This window comes from Physcomitrium patens, chromosome 12 (genome assembly GCF_059467195.1).
Source record: "Physcomitrium patens ecotype Gransden chromosome 12, ASM5946719v1, whole genome shotgun sequence".
NCBI classification, from domain to species: domain Eukaryota; kingdom Viridiplantae; phylum Streptophyta; class Bryopsida; order Funariales; family Funariaceae; genus Physcomitrium; species Physcomitrium patens.
Genome location: NC_143421.1, coordinates 224,755 through 242,869, shown reverse-complemented (window position 1 = coordinate 242,869; position 18,115 = coordinate 224,755). Strand labels below are relative to the sequence as shown.

The 18,115-nt window shown below is 31.3% G+C and overlaps 1 protein-coding gene across 1 annotated transcript; it reads right to left on the bottom strand.

Moving 5' to 3' along the window:
* Positions 1-1,772: 1,772 nt before the first annotated feature.
* Positions 1,773-6,048, bottom strand: LOC112289845 (pyruvate kinase isozyme G, chloroplastic). Its single transcript, XM_024535498.3, has 11 exons — positions 5,366-6,048; positions 5,043-5,208; positions 4,729-4,863; positions 4,481-4,591; positions 4,046-4,134; positions 3,765-3,827; positions 3,405-3,580; positions 3,075-3,177; positions 2,693-2,841; positions 2,331-2,439; positions 1,773-2,044 (listed from the first exon to the last, which is right to left on the bottom strand). Exons 1-11 carry the CDS (start codon positions 5,939-5,941, stop codon positions 1,931-1,933), a joined length of 1,791 nt encoding a protein of 596 aa, XP_024391266.1. The 5' UTR covers positions 5,942-6,048; the 3' UTR covers positions 1,773-1,930.
* Between the last annotated feature and the right edge of the window lie 12,067 nt (positions 6,049-18,115).

Here is an 18,115-nt window from a genome sequence, read left to right as displayed (position 1 = left end):
TAAACCTTGAATTATTGAACTTTCGATCAACCAAATCCCATAGCACCAAATTCTAGTCCAAAAGTTGATGAGTAAAATATTCAAGCTCTAAGTTAACAAATATCACTAGTTCTAAAGTCCAAACTAAAGATTTGTATGATATATGCCTAAGTTTTGGAACATAATATACTCATAGTATCAAAGTTTAGAATCAAAGCCCTTTGAGAGGATTTTTGGATTTTGGCCCAACATGAATGTGCTTCTTTCATCTATTTTCTTTATTTTTATTTCTCTTCACTCTAGTAGTTATTTGAAAAGGAATGTCTTTTTGGCCAACTTATAAACTAAGATTAACATTAATTTTTTTAATAATTTTTTTAAGATAGTAAAATTCTTAGAGAAGTTAATGCAATTGTATATAATACTTGTAAATCCAAATTACATTTAAAAAGCTTTCTTTAGTGTTTTTAGCAAAAAAACATTATTTAATTCATTTATTTCAGCCTATTTTTTTATATTTCTACTTACATCAATAGTGTAAGTATCTATAACATTTAATGTATAAGAATGCTATAACCATCAAATATTAATAAGGTAGTATATGCATTCTTTAAGTTTAGAAAAAAGTTTAATAAAATTCATAAAAATATTTTTTCATTAATTTAAAAGTATCAAAGAATTTTATGATAGTATGACTTGTATTAAGTTATTTTATATCAAGTAATAAAATTTATCAGATTAACACTTTATACAAGCTTTCATAAAATTATGCACTTCTTTTTTGGATTAGTCCATAGATTACAATGTGTGAATATATTTATAAATTGCATATTTAATGTTAAAATTTTCAATTATGATATAAAAGTACACGTTTTAACTTTAATTTTGTTGAAAAGTTAGAACTTTTTCTTCAATAATAGTCAATTAGAAGATTATTATCTTACTAATCAAACAATTCTCTTAACATACTACTAAAAAATTCAAATAAAAACATAGTTGTTTTAAATTCAACACTACTAATGATACCAATGTATTGTGATTGAATTCAAATCTTGTGTAAAGTGTTAATCTGATAAATTCAGAATAGTGATTGAATTCAAAATCTTGAAGCAATATTTTTTCATTAGGATTAGGACGACTGCCATAAACTTCATCGTGACAGCAAAGAATCGTGTCACTTCGATACAGTGGACATCTTAGAGCAAAAAAGTTTAGGTTCGGCAGACAATGCATAAAATTACTCATCTCTGTATTACCACTATTCTGCAACACTCCTCATACATGCAGAGATGTAAAGTTACCGCCTTCCATTAACAAGCGACGGACACGATTGAAGTTGTGAGATATGAGCCGTTTTTCAGTGTTTTGGGATATACCACTATAGAAGTACATGCACTGAAATAGCGACCACAATTAAAGCAGTGTTTCCTGCAGAACTGTAGTTCACAATCAACCTTTTGTAAAGTTTACACAAGATTTGAATTTACATGTGAAGGGTGTTAAGCAGGATTGAGTACCAGTTCACGCCAATAATCCAGGGATGCATGAATTAATATCAATCTATAAATTTTTATGTTAACTGGTGGCGTAATGCAGCTTGGATGGTGCTGAAATCATTTTAAAGGCGGGTTTGGGAAACATTTGAAATGAATATTTGATGTGTAAACCCGTTTGTCCTCGGTGAAAGATGTCAATCGCTTCACGTTTTAATAGTTGTAAGTCGAACCCCCAATAAGAACGCAAGTCAATCCGTTATCTGGTTTCAAACATAATTGCGCTCGAACGAAAAATAATACCACGAACACTTGGTCTACAAGTAGAATGCACCATTGAAGAAGCAGAATCAGTGCGTCTCAAATGAAGAAACGACAGCGGGATATATGGCACAGTTGAGACTCCAACGACTAACTATTGCAAATATTAGAAATGCAAAGCGTTGCTTGCAGCTGACTTATGCTCGAACTTTGCGCACTTGAATGTGATGAGTGTACTCTGATCTCCAAATGGGCTGTCTTCCACTTTGCACCAAGGCAACCTCTTCGCCATCCTGAACCATTCCTTTTTTCTAAAAACAACCAAATAGAGGAATTATCAATGACAATGTCATTTGAAGTAGCAAAAAAATAAATTACCATACCTTTCAAGAAAGGCTGGCCTAAAAATATGAAAAGGATTTGAAACGAATGTAGTCCTCCAACGGGAACTATAATCAATTAATAACAAAGAGAAAGACGGCTGTTCAAGCCGTGTTAAAAATAAACAGAAATGTTGCAACTCTTGACCAAATATTAAGAAGCTTTGACTTCAAACTGTAATGTAAGGCAAAATAATGCTAAAAATGATAATAATACCTGTAAGATACTGAGCGCATAGACGAATGTTTCCTCAGCGTCATTTGTGAAGTTGATGTGAAGAGTCCTTACACCATGATAAAGTGCCAATCTTGACTGCACCTTCTTGCTGAAAGTACAAAAAACCACCAAGCTCAGACCTCAAAGTATCAAGCAATCTAGTCCACGACAATCTCTGAAAACCCACCATTCAAATGATTGTATCTACGCTAAATTGCAGAAAAACCTGTACACAACTTTCAATAACCACAAAACATCAATGCATGCTTAAATATTGCAGAAATAATCTATGAAATAGAGCCAAAATAGCAGTTAAGATATTTTTGAAATAAATGTCACCTATTTTCAGAGCAAAAACTTACTCGTTTGTGAAAGCAAAGATGGTACCGGCAGGGCGGTAATGGCTCAGCAAGAGCGCCATGAAACCTGAACGTGTGAACACGCATATTGACGTCCCTAATGTGTTCGACATCAAGGTGGCATGAAACGCGAACATTTCGCTCATGTGTGTCTGTTCACGAACAGCACAATGAATAATAACACGTAAAAAATCACAGCACAATCGCACCATTCCCAATTACTCTCACCAGAATGAATTCATTAACCGCAACAGAGCCCACGAGAAGATTGCAGGCAATGTCATCCAACACAGTGTCTTTCAAGGAAGTCAACATAGTGCATGGAGTTTCCATGAAAGATTTGAATGTCCTTTCCTGCAAATGCTGCAGCAATGTGGCGTAGTACCTTAAATGCTCGACCAAGATTTGAAGGAGCCTCCTCTTCTGGCATGGTTGCCTCCGTGCGCATAGCCACAGTATGCATCACTCGCACGGCTTTCAATGGATACCTAATCCAAAGGAAAACGGAAATGCTAAGGGCACTAGAGTGCGGAATTCTCTAATCGGGTCCAAAGCTGCGATTTTAGAAGCTACAATTTCCTGTTTACAAGTTGCACAGAAAACATATCTACAGTACACTGACGATAAGCCTGATGCCCCAAAATTTTGGCAGTTACTGGGCTATGAGCTTAGATGATATTAAAGAAGACTATCAACAAATTCCAAAGGTACTTACTTTCCGTGAGCGGTTTCACCAGAAAGCATAACTGCGTCCGCACCTTCACGGACGGCAATAGCTATGTCTGAAACCTCTGCTCGTGTGGGAGTGGGGTGAGTAATCATACTCTCAAGCATATTTGTAGCCACGATCACTGGCTTTCCCATGGCTCGGCATGACCTTATAATTTCTCCCTGCAGAAAGTTATGCATGTCGTCAACCCTCTATGGTGAACACTGAGAAGCCCATGTGCACTACAAATCAACAAGGACCGTACTGTTACACGATACATACCATGCTGATTGACTAAAAGAGTTCCCATTCTCAAATGCGACTATAAGAGAAAAGTAAGTAGACTCAGCTAATTTCGCATTGTACCTGCAGAAGGGGCACTTCCTCAATTGGCAGCTCAGCTCCAAGATCTCCTCGAGCAACCATAGCCTGAAAGGAAAACAGTTGAAAATTTTAATATGGCGCTCACACTGTACCAAAATGCGTTTCGTGATGATGTGCAAAACATGACCTTACACATGCATAAAGTAGTCCTCCACACGAACAAGACACTTGCTCTGAAGCACACGTACAGTTATAGATTCAAGAAAGAATATCACACCACCGTCAGAGCCAGAGTAATAAAGTATAAAAAATAAGAAGCCTACTCCATCAGCTGCATCCAGTATAGATTGCAGGTTGGGGATTGAATCAGCGCTTTCAATCTTCACGATAACGTGAATGTCAGCAGACTTTCCTGTACCATCCCAGAAAACACACATTTGAAAAGCACGGATGCTTCTCAGATAAGTAATGTTGAGGATTTCAACATCGCTAAGAGAGGGCCTCGGAACATGCACGTTCAAACAACTACACTAACTATAGCAACCAACAATCTGAAATAGTATATGAAATTGACTGGCTAGTTAATAATAAAAAGACATGATGTGGAGCAAGCTAACACATGGCTTGAAGAGGAAAGCATGGAGGAACGAATAACGAACTAGTCCTCTTCACAAAAGGTCACAGCTGTTCAATGAAGCTCACACTCCACCAGAAAACTATTCTGAGAATAGTACACAAGAATGACGTGCGAAACATACCTTTTAGAAAGGACTTGAGTTCATGCACCACCTGAGCATCCTTGACAAAGGATAGGGCATAAAAGTCCACCTTGTTTTCCACTCCAAACTTGATATCTTCCCAATCTTTCTCTGGAGATTCCACAGAAAAACAAAAGTAGGTGACAAGAGCAAGCGACGGAGTGTCTAAATCAGACAGTCTAAATAAAAGATATGACAACAAAAGAAATATCGATATGGCCTTATTCGATCACAAAAAAATGGCATACCTGTAATGGAGGGTAGAGTGGCACTCTTGCCACGCACGTTGAGATGACGACGAGACTTCAGTTCACCCCCGTCCACTACCTCACAGAGAACTTCCTCATGCGTCTTCGACTTTACCTCTAGCGACATCATGCCTCCTGATCTCGTCAAAATCACAAGCTCCATTAGTCTTCGCACCGTTGCCTACCGTATCCACAGCGAACTTTGACTCTGAACAATTCTGGGCAATGGTAGAAGAGAACGAGACTTGATTACGGTAAACGGCTAAACAATTGAGGTAACACGGATCCCTGTAATGAGTGCACGCAATACTTACCATCGATAAGCAGGGTGTCTCCGCTTTCAACGTCATTCACGAAGTCATCGTAGTTCACGCTCACACACGTATCCGTTCCCACTCCACGCTTAATTGTGAAGGTAAATGGATCGCCCTTCTTTAGCATAATAGGTTGTGGCAAGTCTCCACTCCTAACCTCTGGGCCCTGTAGAATACAGATTCAGAACTTCACTTTTCAGGAGAGAGATGAAAAATTAAGGGAATCTAAGGATTTACAAACGGATTAACCACGACTAACATTGCACAGTGCCAAACAAACACCCCATGACAAAAACCAGAGTTAAAAGATAAAGACTACAAACCTTGGTATCAAGCATGAGGGCAATGACATTCGCGTTCGCTTCCTTGTTGTACTCCCGCACGAGATCAATCACCTTCTTGTGCGAGGCGTGATCCCCGTGCGACATATTGAGCCGGGCCACATTCATGCCAGCCTCAGCCAGCTTCCAAATCATCTCCTTGGTGTTCGAGGTAGGGCCGATTGTGCACACAATTTTCGTCTTGCGCTGGAAAGAGGGCTTCACCCACATCCCGCCTCTGCTCTCATTAGGCAACTCCTCGAATGAACGCACCTTGACCTCATCCTCCAAGAAATTAATTCGGCCGTCCTCAGGTGAGATAGGAACGATGGCTCCGCCTTGCTCCTTCACATACCGCCCAGGCCGCAAGGCAGTGGCGCGCACGGGCACCTCAACCCTCGCACCGTCCCAACTCAAATTGGGCTTGGTCGCCCCACGCCAACTCACACTGCCCCGTCTGGAAGAGATGAATGCCGGCTTCCGCAATCCCTGAAACCTATCAAGCACCACAGCGTCGTCAGAGGCAGCCGCCACGCATGATCCATGGCAGGCACAATGCGCAAGGGTTGAAGCGGCCATGGTCACGCCGTCAACACCAATGTCACAGCGTCGCACGCACAAAGAGGGCACAAAGGCAGGGACAAGAAGGGTGAGGGAGGGAGGGAGGGAGAAGGGGGGGCGGCACAGAAATGGGCTCTCAAGGTTTAGAGCCAGAGTTGGGGAGAAGAAACCCAGGCTCACAGTCCCCCGTCAGGCAGGCAGGACAGGTAAGGGAAAAGAGGGACCCCCTCTCTCGTTCTCTCTCGGTCTCTCTCTCTCGTTCTGTTTCCCAATGTAAGTTAAATCTGAGTATGCGAGAGAGTGTATTGGTGTGTGTATGTTGTTGTGTATGTGTCCGTGTGCCTCTTTCTCACCCTGCTGCTACTCCCTGGGCCCCCATTCCTCCAGCTCCCCTCTCTCGTGAGACTGATGATAATACCGAGGCATGGGGGGCACCTTCGAAAGCCCCGCCCTGCCCGGCCCCACCCGTCGTCCTCCCTTGGCGGCTGCAGCAGCATCGAGCTACCCCCCACAACCTCGCAGCCCCCGCCCTGCCGGGCCCTCGCATCATGCCCACCGTCCGTCCTCATCCGATGGCATCCCGGTGCTCCCAGGGTGATGCCCAACCACGCCCCCAGTTCATCGGATGGGGTTGATGGATGAATGAACTAATGGTCGGGAATGTGGATGACCTGCCCATTCGTACATTCATCCGTTCAACGAACGTGTGGTGGGGCGGGTCACGAACAGATTTTTTTATTAAATAGACATATTCTTGATGAAGAATATAGTAATCATATTGAATATAGTTGATTTTTATTGGTTGCAATTCCAATGGTAGGAAAATGAATCTAGATGTTATTATTTTTTTTCATAATGTTTGGGATGGATGGATTAATTTAATAAAAACTTAGATCTACTTAATATTCTGTTATATATATATATATATATATATATATAAAATTATTATACATGATAATGAGACCTCTTATTATTTATGTATCCCAAAATAAATAATAAATTAATTTTTTTAATAAAATAAACTAAATATCAAACATTAACTCAATTTTGAAATAGTTAGTTTCTATATTTTTTTTTATACACCGAATTTAATCTTGTGGTGACAAATTAAAAGTAAAGTGGTCTTTGACTATGTAATTATTTTATGCTTAGTATTAACATTCATAATTAAGTTATCAAATTTTTTAAATAAATATCTATCTATAAATGAATAAATATATATATGATAATATTTTTATTTTATTTCAATACTTGTAATAAATATAAATAAAAAGAGAAAAAATAAAATATTAAAAAGAATCATAATAACAAGAATGTCTATAAAAAATTGGTTTTTTAAAACCAAAAATGTACATGTATTATTCTAAGCATCCATATTATGTATGATATTATTATATTTAATACTTAAAAAATATACAATAGTTAACAAATAAAATTTTCAAAATTAATTAAATATTATTTAATAATTTAGTTATTTTTTTTAAAAAATCAACGATTTATTATATTCTTTGTGAATAAATTCTTTTATATATTTTTGAATTTATCATGTGTCAAAATCCTCACACATGTTATTTTTTTTAAATGTATTAATTAATTTATACACCAATCTTATTAAATATTGTTCAAATCATCAAAAGACATTATTATTATTAAAAAAATTCAATACCACCAATTTACAGATTAAATTTGTTTGTTAAATTTAATATACTATTCTTAGATATCTTTTGATACTAAGATCCTTTCTCACAACTAATTATGTCTATAAATGATTACTAAATTTTGTTTATCAACTACACTCAATTCAAGACTGTTCAAGTGATTTTAAAATTATCTACACTTAGGTGGTGGCAAAATGAAAGCAAAAAATAATAGTCATTATTTATTACAATTCGGAACTCAAAATATTTTGAAGTTTATTCACCACATTGATTATGATAATATAACTATAATTGGCACCAATTCCTTAATATGAGTTATATTTTAGGGTGAGTCAAAAACAATGTCATATGATATGGCATTAATTACCAAATTTCATTGGATGTATGTAGTTTAGTTTGATTAGTGGATTTTCATCTATTAGTATTTTTTTCATTAGTTGAGTTGTTCATATCAATTAGAATATAAATATTTAACTGGAAAAAAAATTCTTCACTTTACATTCTTGTCAAGTCAAGTCTTGTGAGTGATTTTGAGAATGAAAGAATTTGTTGTAAAGGTTTGCTTGGCTATGGTGTTTTAGCCATTTTAATAAAGTTCTAGGATTTTTCTTATTTTCATACTTGCACTATTGGATTCTCTCTTTGTGGTCTAAGAACTAGCTTGACTTAGTTTGGTGTAGATTTCTAATCTTTCACTTGACAAGAATCTCTCTTTTTCTTCAATTTGAGATATAGTAAGTTAAAATGAAGTAGATCAAAAAAATAATAAAATAAAATTTATAATTTAGATTTCTTTTGTTGTTGGATTTTAGATACTACTATGTTGGGTACCAAAATCTAGCTAGGTTGCACTATTGCATTGTTGAGTATAGCCATATTAATCATCACAAGTACTATGCAATACAAGATACAAGATTGATGGACGTTAGAGGTAGTAGTCATTGCAGGACAGTGAGGTAGCACTAAGATCACAAGGCAAAATTACAAGATATTATTGGAGTTGTGAAATAGAGCTATAAAGCTTATTATTGAACATAAGGGCACAATTTTATTTTTTTCTTATTATGAGATTTGTTCTGATCACAATAATGCATTATACTTTTGGATCTTTGGCATTCAAAGCAACAAAAAGGAGGTTGTTTGGCAAAGTACTTTGTACAAGGTAATGCAACACAAAGATTTGGTATGAACTATAAAAAAAACAACAAAAATTTGCAGCAACGGATAGTAACTCAAAGCATAAGTATATAATGATATGATCCATGGTTATAGGACTATAATGACAACAACTACAATCATAGGGCTATAGTAACAGGGTCCATGGTCATAGATCCAATATATAATTATAAGACATTAAAATACATATATATATATATATATATATATATATATAGCTTTTAAGTATCAAGTTTGGAAGTACACTCCAAATGCATATGGAGTCCAAATTCATTTATTTTTTAATCAATTTTATCTGAAAGAAATTCAAAGAATTTATTAGCATACTTAATTTCTAAAGTGGAGGTCATTTAGAGCATTGAAGTGGGATTTAATAAATACTGATTTTTTTTTTAGTAATTTTTTTATTTTCTTTTATTTCTATACATTTTATTTTATTGCAATTATTTTTTATTGTCATAGGTTCTATAATTTTTTACCATTAATTAAAAAAAAATCAATTTCTTTAATTCATTTTTTATTTTTGCTTCTATTTGAAGGCTTTGGATCTTCGAAGTGAATATATTTTATAAGTTAAAATACAATTCTTGTAATATGATAAAGAATAAATTCTCAAAAAGAATTGACAATATTTCTTTATTACATTAAAAACTTATACTTCAAACATAGATGAAGGAAAAGATTCAAAGATCTTTCACTTTTAATTAGTAATATATCTTTGAGTTCTTATTCCAACACATGAAATACAAGGTACTTCAAACCTATGAAAAATAGAGTGAAGAATACTCACTTAAATTGCATGAAGTATAATATTATTAAAAAAAACATACATAGCTTATTTTATTTCTTAAAAAAAGTGCTATTTCAAGCTTCATGTATATGGTGAAGGAAAAAGATCCAATCTAAAGAAAAGTTAGTACATCTTTGAAAGATATCAAAGAAAAAATAGTAGCTACTTCCTTAATTAACACTTTAATTATCTTATCTTGTATGGCTCAAGTAATGAAGGCATCTTTATCTATAATGGAAGAACCACCATTATTTAAACCTCTTCAAATGTTTATTAAGAACTTGAAGCATAAAAATAGAAATTTTAGACATGATCAAATATGATGCATTAAAGATTTTGATTGTAAAAAGGAAGATACTCTATATACCATATATACTTGTTTGGCTTAGTTTGTAATAGAGTTACAAGGTGCATTTGCTAAGAGCCAACTTGTTAAGATCTTCTTATCTAAGATTAATAAGAGACTTTTAGATTTAAACATACTAAAAATTATTCTCAACTATGATGGCAAGGCAACTTAGTACAAGTATTTTTTGAAGTTAAAAAATAAGAAACTTTCTAAATATGATGCTATTGACATAATAGCTTGGATGACATATGTGTCTAAGCCTAAAAAGATGGCAGTTGCAACAAGTAGCTTGGTAGAAACTCAACCTGAAAAGACTATGTATTATTAGAGGCATATTGAATCTGATCAAATCAAAATTGATCTCAACTATTCTAAGAAAAAAAATCCTTATATATAGAGAAGTCTAAGCCAAAAGCTAATATGGCTAAAATAAAAGATAAATCTAAGAAACAATTAAAGTGTACTCATTGTTATAAGCTTAATCAAAATAAAGATAATTACTTCATATTACATCCATACAAATAACATGCTTTAGATAAAAAAATAAAATGCCTTAGAAGCTAAAATAATTGAGCTAGAAAAAAGACTCAATAGTATGGCCTCATTAAACCGATTCACCAATGTCGTACTATGTGGCATTTAGCTTGAAAATATATTAGGCACTTAGTTGTGGAAGATAAAAAAAAGAATTGAAAAAATAAGTCTTAACAACTCTAATAGATCCTTAAATAAATTATAATTAAAAATTAAAAAATATAATCAAACATCAATTAAATTCAATTAAAATTTTAAAGAAATTATATAAATAATATAAAGAATTTTTAGAGAACTTTTAAAGAAACCATTAAAAAACATAGAAGTTAAAAAAATACTAAAATAGAAATCTTAATAAAATATTAAAATAAAAATCTTAATTAAATTTTAGTCAAAACCTAATAAAATCTTGGTCAAACTCTAATCAAATCCTAAAAGGTCCTAACCAAATCCTAAACCAAACCCTAGTCAAATCCTAGACAAATCCTAAATAAGTCCTAATCAAATCCTAAAAAAATCCTAATCAAACTTTAAACAAATCCTAACCAAATCGTAATCAAATCCTAAACAAATCTTAATCAAATTCTAGACAATCCTTAAACAAATCCTAAATAAGTCCTAATCAAATCCTAGATAAATCTTAATTAAATCCTGATCGAATCCTAAATAAATCCTAACCAAACTCTAATCAAATTATAAACGAATCCTAACCAAATTCTAATCTAAACCAAATCCTAAATCAAATCTTAAATCTTAACCAAATCTTAATAAAATCAAATCCTAAATCAAATCTTGAACCCTGAATAGGTCTTAACCAAATCTTAAACTAATCTTAGACAAATCTTAGTCAAATCCTAATCAAACTCTAAAATAATTCTAATCAAATTCTAATCAAATCCTAAATAAATCCTAAACAAATCCTAATCAAATTTTAATCAAATCCTAAATAAATCTTAATCAAATCCTAATCTAAATCAAATCCTAAAGCAAAACCTAAATCCTAACTAAATCCTAACTAAACCAAATCAAATCATAAACCAAATCCTAAATCTTAACCAAACTCTAATCAATTCCAAGTAATTCCTACAACAGATTTAAATCTCAATAACTAATGAATGAACCATTGATTTCAACTCAAAATTTGCAGACCTCTTAATAATTAAGTTGATAAGAAGTACAAAAAATTTGAAGAAGATTGAACTTACAAAAAAAAAGATCAATCCTAAAATCCGCTCAAGTATTGGTAGCATTCTACTCCTTGACTATTATCTATTTTTAAAGATAATTTATTATAATATATTTAAAATAAGATCTTCAAAAATATGATATTTTATTCACCTTTTTACCTATTAGCCATTTTACATCATGATACCAAATCTAATGTGATTTCTAAAAGTAAAACATATTCTTCATTTTTTTAAAATTATATATTTGGTGCATTGAAACAAATGGTAGTTGTAACTGCCATATGTTGTTGTGTTGTAGTTTGGCTACTATGTGAAAATAATGTACATATATACATTTAATATATAACTTGCTATACAATATAATGAGAGCTATGTTATTAGATTTTAATTGATTATAAAATATGATTAGATTACTACTGTGAAGTAGTTAGTTTAAAAAGATTATTATAAAGGTTGATTTTATATTGATAATAGTTTTTATATATTTAGAACCACCGTTTTTAGACATTGGTGACTCTTAGAATCTTTTTTTGTTTATTTTATTTGATATTTAGGGTACATATTATATATAAATTATTAGAAAAAAATTAAAAAAAATATTTTATATAAAAAAGGATAGATAGATTAAATATGTAGATGAATGAAAATAGATGATAAAAATTTCCATTCCTATTGGCCAAAATTCATATCTAATAGACTTCAAGGAGACTATCTGAGGCCTTATTAGGAATTAAGATTATTCTTTTGATTCCATCCAAACATCAAAGATTAGGTTCATCAAATTTATGATTTTTTCTATGATTTTGGTAAATTTTTTATATGATTTGGAGTTTTTATAAAAGAGATATAGGTGCTCAAAATCAAGATGTTGATATCTATTATCACTCTTTGGAATATAGCACATATATATGAAGGGCTTTAAAGTTTAAATTGCATGGTTGAAAAGTTGGTTTAAAGGATTACATTTCTTATGAAAAAAAATGTTTAGAATTGATTTAGAAGAGTAATGATTTTTTGAAGACAATGCTTCTAAATTAAGGTTTATTAGTATGCCAATTTCATAAGAGATTTGATTCTATCTATATCTCAACCATTTGAACGAATCTTTTACTAAAACATCCTATAATTGTATATTATTATATTATAAAGCTATATGTCAAATTTTGTGGCATTTGAATTTTAGAATTTTTAGATATAGAAAAAATAGTATTCAAGTATTAGTAAATTAGGATTTAGAGCACCTGCTAGGATTTCTAAGATGCTAAACTATCGGGAATAGATTTATAATTCATTTTATTTTTGTGGTCAAGCTTAAGGATAAAATTCTATATTATCTAGAAATTTGATAAAAATTGAATAGTTAGATTAAGAAATATGATTTTTTAAAGCTTAGAGAAAAAAAATCCTTCGTAGAAAAAAATGTTAAAAAATTATTTTGCTATAATTTGAACATTTCACAAAAAATAAAGGAGTTTTTGGGAGCCAAGAATATATATATATATATATATATATATATATTAAAGATAGAGATATAGAGTTATGTCAAAATTATAATATAATGATGGATTTTTATAAGGAGATTATAAAAAATCTATATATATCAAAAAATAATTAATTGGTTAATAAAATATTGGAAAGAAAAGTACCTATGCCATCATTAGAAGAAGCTTAAGTGATAAGAAAGTCTTCAACACAAGAAGATTTAACTAAGTTACAAGTAATATTTGCAATTAAAGCTAATATCATATTTGATGAAGGTTACTTAAAGGCTATAATTATAAATCCTTTAAGTGAGGTGCCATTGATTATAAAGGTAGCATTTTTATCTAATATTGTAACTAAATTTATTTGAAAATGTCAAAATTTGTGCCTAAAAATTATATGATTGGTTAACAATAATAATATGTTAGTTGTTAGCTATACTAGTGGTAATACCACTTGTGTCATATCTTTGCATGTTATCCTTGATTCTAGGACTCAACCATTTATGATTGATAATTGGCTTACTCAAAAATTAGATCTCACTGTTGTAAACTAAAAATCTTGTTTTGTTATCATTATTACTTCAATAGAGGACATATAGCAAACTATCAGCTATATTAAGCAACCTTTGCAATTAATACTTTGTATTGGATTAGGTTCACTTTATTTACACTTTTTTTTAAAGTGTACAGTGACAAGTGCTACCAACTATGATATTTTAGTAGGTCAACATGTTCCTTATCTATTTAAATTTGGCCTAGATAATTGGACTAAAGAAGCATGGATTTGATCAAGATGGTCTATTGGTGATAGAAGAAAAGAATTTATTCTAGCTACATTTGCAGCCATTGTTGTGATTATGTCAACAAAAATCTTATTTGGTTGTAGTGCATTGGCATCAAATTTTTGTTCTATTGAAGAAAAAATTAATTTTTATGTGCCATTTTATAGAACAAACTAATCCATCATCTTTAGAAGTTCATATAAAACATTAGAAAAATTTATTTCTTTCCTAAAAAAGATAAATATAATTATTTTACTTATATAAAGAGATTATATTTTCATTAGATATATTAAAAGATGTCAAAATCTTTTTTTTATCTATTTTTGTCTAACCTATTTCTTGACATCCATCAAATGAGGGTATTATCCTTATGGAGCTCTTTGCAAGCATTAATTCAAATTTGGTAATAATATCAAAGGTTAGACTTATTATATCATGGTACATTCATATAGATAATAGAATTGCACCTAATTGAGCAACCTAAAATAATCTCCAAAGATCATTGATTATGTACTCTAAATAATTATTATCTCTTGCCATTCTTGATTGTTTTAGCTAACTCTCTTGTGTTGTCACTTTCATCAATTATGAGGATTTGAAGAGATTTGGCTACATAGACTTATTGATTGTTAAATGGCCTTCTCAAAGTCATTCACGTTCTAGAGTAGGTCAAAGGTTACATGAACTTTAATCTTATTTATTTACAAATTTGATATAGCTTATACAACAAATCATACTACTTGGGTATATTTTTAAAAATATACTACCATTGAGTCATATTTGAATATAAGTATTGAAGTCTCATCAATATCTTAACCAACTCTTTAATCTTCTAGCCTATGTGAATAATGTGGCTTTGAGCTCCTATGTCTATTGATTTTATTTAATTTGGACCAACTTAGTAATATCTTGTGTGCTTACAAAAGGATATTTTAGAATTAAAAAACCTCTAGGACACCATATTGATAATATCTTGGATAATAATTATATTTCTTTGGTTGGTACTAAGATTGATGAACATCAAGATGCCTTGATTAATATGATAGAAGCACCTTATGATATATTTCCTATAATTTTAATATTTTTAACATCCTTTGCATTTCTAATAGATGGACTTTGTATAGTTTGAGATGTCAATTTACAAACCTATGAAGAATCTAATGCCAATAAAAAAAGAACATGCTATAAACTTTTTAACTAGCACTACAATTATTTATAATCTTACTAAAATACAACATTGTTTTTTTTTTTAGGCTAGGCTATAGATCTCAATACTTTAATATGAATTTTTGGCATATGCCTTACTATGCAAAAGATTTTTTTTTAACCATGTTAACAATCTAAGATCAAAGAATAATAGTCAAAAGATAATAGATCTTGAATTTATTAAAATTGAAGAATCCAAATAATTTTTTTTCTTATAAAGTTATGTAATTAATGAAATACAAGCTCAATGTGTCTTTGTGATTTTAGTTAAAGATTTAGAAAAAACAAATACTCAAACGACTCTCTAATACAATGTTTTTTTAGAAGATACTCTATGTTCTACTGACATTCTAATTTATACAAACATTGTAGTGATGAAGTCCTTCATTTGATTAAAAATGAAGATATTGACGGCATAGGAGTTATTTCTTCAAAAAATTAGCAATTAATGGTTGTACTAGCATGTAATGGTGCTCCATTGGTGAAGAATGAAATCACAAAGTTTGATGATTAGTTATTGAAGTTAGGGCCAGATCTTATTGATTCCAAAGTACAAAGAGTACAAAGTTTTATCCACCTATATTGCTTTTGTTTTGCCTTTAGCCTTAAAGATCTTAAACAAACTTATTTATGTTGTTGTATTACTTAAAGTCTTGCTTAAAAATGCACTAAGCACCTACCTATAGAAAGAAGAATAGAAATAGAAATAACAAAATTCTAACTCGAATTGAATACTTAATAAATTCTAATTAAAACTTTGTAATGCCAAACAAGCTTAAATAAAATTCAAAAGAAACTTTAAAGAAATTACAAAAGAAACAATAATTAATCTTAAAAGAATTTTTAAAAAATTTATAATAAATATTAAAAGGATCTCTAAGAAGTTTTTTAAAAAATTAGAATAATCACAAATATATCTTTAATAAATCTCAACCAAGTTCTAATTAAATCTTAATTAAAATTCTAAAGGACTTCAATCAAATCCTAAGCTAAATCTTAAATTCCAAGCAAATTTAAAATCTTAAATCTTGAGCGAATCCAAAATCCGAAATCCTAAGAAAATTCTAAATTCTAAATCCTAAACAAATTCTTAATCTTAAATCCTAAGAAAATCCTTAATTCTAAATTCCAAGCAAATTCTAAATCCTAAATCTAAAATCCTAAGCAAATCATAAATCTTAAATCCTAAGAAAATTCTAATTCAGATCCTAAATCTTGGTGCAATCCTAAACCTTGATCAAAACTTAATCAAATACTATGCCCTAATCTTATCCTAATTCTAAATCAAATCTTAACTAAAATCTAATGAACTCAACCTCATCCTGGTACAATTTAGAACTTCAATATCTATCAATTATATAGTTGATCTTGTTAAAATTCTATAAACTTTTTGAAAAATAAATTAGAAAAAAACACACAAAGTTTGAAGATAATCAAACTTACCAAATAAAAAGAAAATCCTAAAATCCTCTCAAGTATTGAATGGCATTCTACTCCAATCTAAATATTAAACTTTCAAAACCAATATTCTATATTCAAATCATTCAATTATTCTCAAATTTCACATATGTGTAGCAAATCAAGTCTATTACCTTTATACACAAATTTTACTCTAATATAACTAGTAGATTGCTAAAGATCTTAGAAACTCTGACTACCCCTCAAAGTCCAACTACCGAAACCTCAACCTACTTAAAATTTAATAACATTCAATTTAACTATTTCATCAAACTCAAACTTATGACAAAAACTTTAGAAAACTATAAGTCCTCTAAATTTAAATTGTAGATCTACTATTAAACACACGAAATCCACCAAAACATAATATTCTTTTTATTTCAAAAATTCCAAAATCACCTAAAATAACTATGACTTTGTAAAGCTTTTACAAAGTCATTATACATTCAAATCACTTAAAATCAACATTGAAAGAAACCTTATTAAGTTTTCTTTCAAATTTTGTTCTTTGATCTATATAAAAACCTCAAAGTTATCACAGGTGCTTGGTTTTGTGCCTGAAGGTTTGGTTTCGACTTAGGTTGATAACTAGTCCTCTCCAAATATTATTATTATTATTATTATATTGAATTAATTTTTGTTCAAATCAACTTTTAACTTCCTCTTACATATGTTATCAAGGACAAGAACTTGATGAAAAAGCAATTCAAACAAGTAAGCCTTCATTCAAAGAAAGGTAACAAAATATAAATAAACAAGTATGTATATTGAAAGAGAAACTCGAATGGCTATTACCAAAAGACAAGAAAATTAGAGACCATTGAAACTAGACTGGAAGCAAGAAAGAAGTTGACAAGAGTGAAGAATGCTTCACTCTTGTCTCTATATATACTATTTAACTAGGAGCTATGTGGCGACGTTCTATAGGACCTCCAATATGTATTGACTTTGTAGGACACATGCCTTGACTTACAAGATAAGTTTTACTATGTGTGGGCCACATAGTTAGCTTGATCTTCAAGCTAACAATATGTGTGGCACATGGCCAACTTGTTGACCACGTTTCTAATCCAAAAAGTCAATTAAAGATACCTATGAAGTCAAAGTAGCATTTATAAAGCTTCTAGGAAGCTTCCATATTAAATACTATAGAATTAACTTACTTTTATCTACTTTTACTTACTTCCAACTATTTACATATGTAATTATTAGCTTACATGAGTATGTCCATGACATTATCCATCCTTCTAGGGACGAGTTCCACGAGGGGCGATCATCATATGTTTAGAAAATCTATGATGCGACGAATTATATTTGCCACATATTTCGATCTTTGTTTTCTTCAAAGATGATTGATAGGGCCTCTCAACCATCGGTAGTGTCCCATACCAGGGCGAAAAGACTACCCAGTTATTTGATCATTGTTGAGGCCTTCAGAACTTCCTTCGAATAGAACATTTGGAACATCATCAGGAGTTGTTCCTATCTCTAGCAAAATCACCAAACATCAGGAGTTCCTTTCTAAATCGTGATACCAAACGCGTTGTATCTCGCCATCTATTTGAGGA